The sequence below is a fragment of the Pyrus communis genome, chromosome 2 (genome assembly GCF_963583255.1).
Source record: "Pyrus communis chromosome 2, drPyrComm1.1, whole genome shotgun sequence".
Taxonomy (NCBI): Eukaryota; Viridiplantae; Streptophyta; class Magnoliopsida; order Rosales; family Rosaceae; genus Pyrus; species Pyrus communis.
In genome coordinates, this window is record NC_084804.1 from 34,757,606 (window position 1) to 34,765,942 (window position 8,337).

Sequence of the window (8,337 nt, forward strand, 5' to 3'; positions counted from 1 at the left end):
TGAATTCTGGGTGTCCCGTGCTTCACGAAGACGAGGGAGAGTCGGTGATGGTGAAGGTGGTTGTGTTGTTGACATTGGGGTGGTGGGGTTCCTTGACGTGCGTGTGTGTGTCGAACGGGAAGGATGTGCCAAAAAATGAAGGTAAGAAGTTAGAGAGAATGAGGGAGTCAGATTCGAGAGGGAGAGATAGAGGTGAGTTAGGGGGCTGCAGCGTGGCAGCGCGGGGGAGAAAGAGAATCCAGATAGAGGGTCTGGATTAAAATAGGATAAGGGACCAAATTGCACATTTTTATAAACTTTCAGGGGCAAAATGAAATTACAATTTATTATGGGGGTGGGGTTTCACAATCTACCCCCTTTATAAAAACTATAATTAAACAGTTGAATATGGGAAAACAGACATAAAAAAACGGGTTAAGGACGTCGAAATTAACTTAGGAGGGGTTTTGAACGAAACCAAAAAAGTCAACCTGAAAGTCAGTTAACGATCAACGGGTCTGGTCGGTCAACAGGTCGGGTCAAACCGAGTCAACCGGGCCATGTTTGGATCTGGGTTAGGTCCTAGAGTTTGGGTTGGGCCGGTTAGGGCCCTATGTGTTTTGGGTTTTAGGATTTAGTTAGGTTTGGGGTTGGGCTTAGGTTTGGGGTTGGGCTTAGGGAATTTAGGTGGGCTGGGTTTAGGTTTTAGGTGGGTTGGATGCTAAGGCCCGAAGGCCTAAGCCCAACCGACCTTAAGGTTTGAGACCTAAAGGGGTTTTAGGTTTCCAATTGGGCTGGGCACTTAGGCCTGGCTCAATTGTTTAGGGGTTTTAAACAAATAAATACAGTTTAAATTAAAAAGGAAACGGGCTGGGCTTTTAAGGGTAACGGGCCTATGGCACGGATTTGGCACGGCTCAAAAGGGCCTGGGTTTTTGGTATCTTGCCAGGGAAGAAGGCTAAAGCCTTCCAAGCTCCGATCATCGCCAACATTCCTCCCTAGACTATGATTTAGGTACTAAGGTGAAGTGCAATGTGAGGGGAAGTGTTTTCTCACCTTTGATTCACCGTGGGAAGGCCGTAAGTGGCCGGGCTCTGGGCTCGAAAGCGTTGGGGTGCACCGGGGTTTTTGAGTGAGATACGGGTGTCTCGTGCTTCATGAAGACGAGGGAGAGTCGGTGATGGTGAAGGTGGTGGTGTTGACGGCGTCGGGGTGGTGGTGTTCCTCCACGTGCGTGTATGTTTCGAATAGGGAAGGTGTGCGAGAAAGGGATGTGAGAGGGTTAGAGAGCTGAGAGAGAGAGAATGAGGGAGTGAGATTCGGGGAGAGAGAGATAGAGATGAGTTAGGGGGATACTACATGGCAGCGTGGGGTAGAAAGAGAATCCAGATAAAAGGTCTAGATTAAAATAGGATAAAGGACCAAATTGCATATTTTTATAAACTTTCAGGGGCAAAATGAAATTACAATTTAATTATGGGGGTGGGGTTTCACAATCTACCCCCTTATAAAAACTATATCCAAACAGTTGAATTTGGGAAAATGGACGTAAAAAGCGGGTTCAGGATGTCGAAATTAGCCTAGGAGAAGTTCCCAATGAAACTAGAAAAGTCAACCTGAAAGTCAAAGTCAACGGTCAACAGGTCCGGGTCGGGTCAACCGGGCCGGGTTTGGATCCGAGTTAGGTTCTAGGGTTTGGGTTGGGCCGGTTAGGGCCCTATGGGTTTCGGGCTTTAGGGTTTAGTTAGGTTTGGGGTTGTGCTTAGGGAATTTAGGTGGGCTAGGTTTAGGTTTTAGGTGGGTTGGATGCCAAGGCCCGAAGGCCTAAGCCCAACTGGCCTTAAGGCCGAAGACCTAAAGGGGTTCTGGGTTTCCAATTGGCTGGGCACTTAGGCCTGGCCTGATTGTTTTTGGGTTTTAAACAAATAAATACAATTTAAATTAAAAAGGAAACAGGCTGGGCTTTTAAGGGCAACGGGCCTAGGGCCCAGATTTTCCATGGCCCAAAAGGGCCTAGGTTTTTGGTATCTCGCCAGGGAAGAAGGCCGGAGCCTTCCGAGCTCCGGTCACCGCCAACACTTATCCCTAGACTATGATTTAGGTATAAAAATGAAGTGCAAGGTGATGGGAAGTGTTTTCTCACCCTTAATTCACCGTGGGAAGGCCGTAAGTGGTAGGGATCTGGGCTCGAAAGCCTTGGGGTGCACCGGGGTTTTTGAGTGAGCTCTGGGTGTCATGTGCTTCACGAAGACGAGGGAGAATGAAGGGGAGTGTCAGCGATGTTGAAGGTGATGGTGTTGTCGACGTCGGGAATGGTGGTGTTCCTCGGCGTGCGTGCATGTGTCGAACGGGGGAGGGGTGTGCGAAAGAAGGACGTGAAAGGGTTAGAGAGTTGAGAGAGAGAATGAGGGAGTTAGATCCGAGGAGAGAGAGATAGAGAGGAGTTAGGGGTTGCCACGTGGCAGCGCAGGGGAGAAAGAGAATCCAGATTAAGGGTCTAGATTAAAATAGGATAAGGGACCAAATTGCACATTTTTATAAACTTTCAGGGGCAAAATGAAATTACAATTTAATTATGGGGGTGGGGTTTCACAATAACAATGGAGTCGTCAACCAAATCCAGCATGAGGGATAAAACGATAACATGGGCTGGATTTTCACTGTATCAGGTTCCTCCGTCAAAGCTCGTAGGTTGGCCGGAAACTATGGAGCCTTGACACCGAACAAATCCAAGGTTTTTGGTGCAGGCTTGGGCACCATGTTGGGCACTCGCAATAGCCAAACTTTTTACTGTTCATGCACTAGTTACTAATGGGATAGGAGAGAGAGGCTTGGAGTTTGAAGAGTATACGTACCAAGATCCCTAGTTTTTTTGTTTGTTTGATATAAGCGATATTGGGAGAGGTTGCTTCAAATTGAGCTACAAAAATTGGACATCAAAATGACAACTTATATATATCTTGTATCCTATGAAAACAAGGCATAAAAATAGTTAAAAGTAGGGAAAATCAAGAGGCATGGGGCTAACAGAAGACTTAATGCAAAATTTAGCGTTGTGGCATTCTAACATCATACAATTGACCCCACTTAGTCAAATAAGAGAAATAAGACTTTGTTGTTTTATTTCTTTTCTAAGTGGGCAACTTTCAATCTTGTAACTTGGCAAGTGAACATGTTTTTAAATTCAAAAAATTGAAGTTATCCAGCAGTAGATAAAGCTTTTTCTCTACAATTTCTATCTGTGTTCAGATCCTTTTATGCAGCTATTGGTACAGTACCTGTTTCACAAATATATAACACGACGGAAATCGAGCACATACACGAGGAGACATCGCTCCATCGGATCTGTGAAGCGCTTTGTGGCTTCCCCGAATTGTGCTGATACGGGAAGACGCTATCTTTTCCTAACAGAGTCACCGAAACTGATAAAAAGTGAAAACCAAGCAAAATTGGAACCCGATTTTGTACCATCATCTCACCAAATTTCTTACGAAAATAAAGACATAATTCAATGTGGAGCAAACACACGACCAAGGAGACGACCTCGTAAAACTCTATTTAAGTCTGGCTTTTCTTCATTGTCTATGTTACAACCGAAGTACTTGTCATAAGACTCATAGCAAGCACAGAAACACCCAGATTTGGGTAAAATTCATGTAACTGAGTAAAGATTTCGTGTTTTCTTAACAATAGGAATGCGATAGTTACCCTCTTTTGAAGCCAAAGAAAAAAAAAGCCGGTGAAAACTGCGTACTCTCAGTTTGATACAATGGTGGCAGTCTCCTGGAGAGGCTGATCCTTGATCAATGCTTCCCAGTCAACTTCCCTCAATATTTTGAACCTTTCATCTATTGTCACAAACCCGGCTTGAGGTGCAATAATACCAGACTTTCCCGCTTTGTGCAGTAAAAGCACGCTAGTCCCCATATCTGGGCCATGGAACTTTCCTGTTAACAGCACTCGGAGAGGCATAAACAGTGATTTTCCCTGCAATTAGAATTTCAAATGAACAAAACTTTCAGTCCATTTCCCAGAAATGGAAAAATGTTTACCAAAGGTGAAAAAAAATGAATGAAAATGAGGTCACCTTGCGCTTCAGTGATTTGCCAAAGCTCTTAACCCACTTTTGCCAACCAGCATGGCCTTCTTCAAGTGCACCAACGAGCTCACCGCTGTCATAAGCAGCTATAAAACTGGCAGCAAACTCAGAAAGTTTGTCTTCTAAGACTGGTTTGGCTTCAGCACTGCAGCCAGGACAGACAAAATCTAGTTATCATACAGCACTCTGTTAACATCAGTAGCCAACAACCATCCCCAGCTTACCATCAAACATAACTTACAAGTTACAAGAAAACCAAATATTATGAACAGCAAGCCATAATTTATACAACTAGAAGTGGCTTAACCTAAATGAAACCTTCGATTTAGGAATTTCCACCCTTCCATTGAAATGAATCCATATCTTTTCCCATCTGAGTGAGAGCAAAATCTTATACAAGATATAATATGGCCTAGCCCAACTAGGTTCCAAAGAGCGATGTCAGCTATTGATCATAAATTCAACTGTATACTTTTACAATACTCAGCTGTTGCTTGATGCCAATGTTTCATATGGAGCACTCTAAGTCATTTTCGCTTCACCCAATTCAAAACATAATTTCCAAAAATACCACTCAATAGGGAAATCAATGGTTATCCGAAAAGTGAGGAAACGCATATCAAAGTTGACAAGTGGGCAAGCATTTTTTCATATTCGATTAGAGAAAATTATATCTTAAATGCTTAGGAAATTCTCACAGTACCATTCACAAGTTGATTTTTTCAGTGAGCTGCAGAATGATAAAAACATAAAGCCAAAGTTTAAGTGCAATTAAAAATCACCTGGATAAAGTGTCATGTAAAGGATAAGATAACAAGTTAAAGAGGGCTTTATCTGAATCTGGTGTTAAATCGATCCCATCTTTGAGCAGCTCTACTGCCTCCTGCAAAATTGCAAAGTGCACACATGCTTCACTTGTCATGAATATAGAATATCTCTAGAGAAGTCAAATTGAACGTATAGCAAAAGCAGTCCACGCCTTTTCATTTAAGGAGAGTTTCAACTAATATAGAAATCATCAGAAAGTAACGAGCCTCCTCTGGAGGCATATGCATCCACTCTTTGTAACAGAACTATCTCAGTACAGCAGATCTATTCTAAAAGATCGTAAACCACAAACAATTCTGTTTGTAAGAGAGGTATCATCTACAGCAATGCGGAAGAATCAATCTTGAAAACAAAAAATAAGCTGCCAAATGAAAATGTGGAATAAATGAGTCTTACTTCAACAAATGAGCCCTCTGAATCAGTAAGGAGGCCAGTATTCTTCCACTGCTCGCCAATAAGCTTTGTCAACTCCTCAGATGGAAGTGCTCTTAAGTGTTGACCATTCATCCACCTTTAGTTTGTAAGCATATGTTAGAGGAAAATATCAATAAAAAATGTCAGTTCTTCAACAACGCAATTAATTCAAGAATTCAATAAGCAGACAAAATTCTCTCAGACACGATCCACATTAAAATCATAAAATCATAAAAATAAAAATCTAGATGTGGGATATAATGCAAAACAACCATGCAACTGAAAAATGTTCATTCAATCTGCTTCTCCAGGGAGGGGAATGCTACATAGAAGCAATAATTAGCAACCATTCTCGGTATATAGTAGATTAAAAGCCAAAATTACCTTAATTTGGTCGAGTCGAAAATGGCACCACTTTTGTTGACGCGACCAATTGTAAATTTCTCAACTATGAATTGCATGATAAAATTCAAGTAAGAAATTAGTCAAACAAATCACAAGGATATTTAAACAGCATGCAGAAGGTGAGCAGGTGATTTCTGAGGAGAGGATGATAGAGAGCAAGAGAGTGACAAAGTGACAATTAAAGAAAAGGGTACACTAACCTAGCTTCTCAAGGGTGAAGAATTCATTCTCAGTGCCATCACCCCAACCTAACAGTGCCAAGTAGTTCACCATTGCCTGAGGTAGATAGCCCATCTCCCTGTACTGTTGTGTTCTAGTTATTAGATGTCAAGACTATTTATCAATCAATATTGACAAAGAAACTCTTAAATAAAGGAAATCAGAACAGAGAACGGTGGGGCTTGACCTCTAGGAAACCATGGATGAAACATCCTGTAGTCCAACATATTTATCAAGTAACAATAAGCATATTTATAGATAACCACCTGGCCTACAGAAGTTGCACCATGCCTCTTTGACAGCTTACTCCGATCAGGGGCAAGAATTAAGGAAACATGTGCAAAGTCTGGCATTTGGAATCCTAGAGCCTGTGTTACAATGGCATTCATAAAACAATATCAGCTTCACTGTAAATGTTGAAAGATATTTGAAACCCTACCAGTAATAAAAATTAGGGCATGAGTTTAAAAAATTACCTTATATATTAATGCTTGCCTTAGAGTATTAGGTAAATGCTCCTCTGCTCTGAATGCAAGTTTTAAGAGATCACACGACATTAATAAATGGACGTACAAAAAATCATCAAACAAAAATCCAAAAAGCAATAGTAGTGAATGAAAAAACCACGCAGGTTGGCAAAAAGCTCATCCTAACCATGTTAAATAGGCTGTTCATATTACCTAATAACATGTGAGATGGCCATAGTAGCATCATCAACTGTGACGCAAAAATTGTACACTGGTTGACCATTGCTTCTCATAATTACAAAATCTCCAAGAGTGTTCAGGTTCCAACTGACCTTCATGACAACATATAAAGTTAACACTCTATACACGTACTTGAATAAAAGTTTGATAGTGGTTGAAGCTAATTAAAATTTCTTAGAAGTTCCCTCCTTTGATAGTGAACAGCACACTTTACCATACTAGGAGTTCCTAAGCGCCCCCAACCCAACAACAACAACAAAAAGATGAACTAACCTCGCCTCGAATAAGGTCATTGATTTTTAAACTCCCTTCCTTTGGCACACGAAAACGATATGTGTATGGAGTTCCTCTTTCCAGCTCTTCTTGTACTTCTTTGTCTGTTGCATTGGCCCACTTCCCTGTGTATACCGGGGGCAGTTGTTTTAGTTTTGCAATCTCCTTCATTTTCTCTAGTTCCTGAATAGAACAATGTTAAGAATGCTTACTTAAAATAGCATTGTGGTTTAGTAGGGATTCAGAATCAGAAAAGAAAAGGATTCATAATGCTAAAAAAGCCCCATAAAATATATGAAGCAAGTCTTTTTGTTGAACAATAATCTCGCACTCGTTTAGCCAAAAACAAGACATACAGAATAAATTAAAGGAAAAGAGAAAAAAAAGGCAAGGAAAAGTAATAAATCCATTCATGATTAACAATCTGAAGTTCCATTTGAAAATCTCTTACAAGCATAGTTTTGTTTCTAGGCAGTTTCTGATCATATAAATTGGCAAGTGAAGACATGTTTCAAGACTCAACTATAGAAGGGAATCACCTCACTAGAGCAAAAGCAGCGATAGACATGACCAGATTCTACAAGCTTCTCAGCATACTGTTTGTACAACAAATTTCTTTCTGATTGTCGGTATGGACCATACTCTCCATCCACACCAGGTCCTGCAAAGTTAACCGAAAAATGAAATGACCCAGTTGAGAAAGGTACTAATCCTACCATCTCAAAGCTCAAACCATAAGGCATTATAATTCAAGTAATATCCAAATGCTTTCACATATACAGAGGAGCACAAAACCGGGTTCGATCAAAATTTAGGAATTTAAGAACAGGAGAAGAATCAAACAAGAAAAAGTTAACAATACCTTCATCCCAATTGAGGCCAAGCCAAGAGAGATCATGTAAGACAGCCTCCTCAGATTCCTTAGTAGACCTCTCCAAATCAGTGTCTTCAATTCTCAAAACAAACTTCCCTCCATTGGACCTGACCCAACACAACACAACACAGATACTCATATCGCATCAATGCTCAACCAAGTAAGCAAAAACCCGAAACGTTTCGGGATGGAAACCTGAAACCAAACGGGAAACAAAAAGAGGAAGGAACCTGGCAAACAGATAATTGAAGAGCGCAGTTCGAGCTCCACCGACGTGGAGGTTCCCGGTGGGAGAAGGAGCGAAGCGAACGCGTACTGGGTGTTGGGTCGACTTAGCAGAGACCGAGAAACTCCTCCTCCTCCCATGGAAGACTGAGGATTTGTTGTGGGATTGAGGGAAAAATGGAGGGAAAACATCTGCTGGGAAAGCTCTAATCTTCATCCGGATCTTGGGCATTGCAACCAAAGTTGCCATTTTTAATCGGCAATTTGGAGAATGAAGATGAAGATGAAGATGAAGATGAAGATGCAGTGAAGGC

The 8,337-nt window shown here is 41.4% G+C and overlaps 1 protein-coding gene across 1 annotated transcript; it reads right to left on the minus strand.

The window, feature by feature from the left end:
- Positions 1-3,164: 3,164 nt before the first annotated feature.
- On the minus strand, positions 3,165-8,337 carry LOC137725525 (glutamate--tRNA ligase, chloroplastic/mitochondrial). Its single transcript, XM_068464244.1, has 13 exons — positions 8,029-8,337; positions 7,787-7,905; positions 7,464-7,585; positions 6,925-7,107; positions 6,625-6,743; positions 6,421-6,469; positions 6,211-6,312; positions 5,926-6,028; positions 5,705-5,768; positions 5,303-5,417; positions 4,861-4,961; positions 4,067-4,223; positions 3,165-3,966 (listed from the first exon to the last, which is right to left on the minus strand). Exons 1-13 carry the CDS (start codon positions 8,271-8,273, stop codon positions 3,736-3,738), a joined length of 1,710 nt encoding a protein of 569 aa, XP_068320345.1. The 5' UTR covers positions 8,274-8,337; the 3' UTR covers positions 3,165-3,735.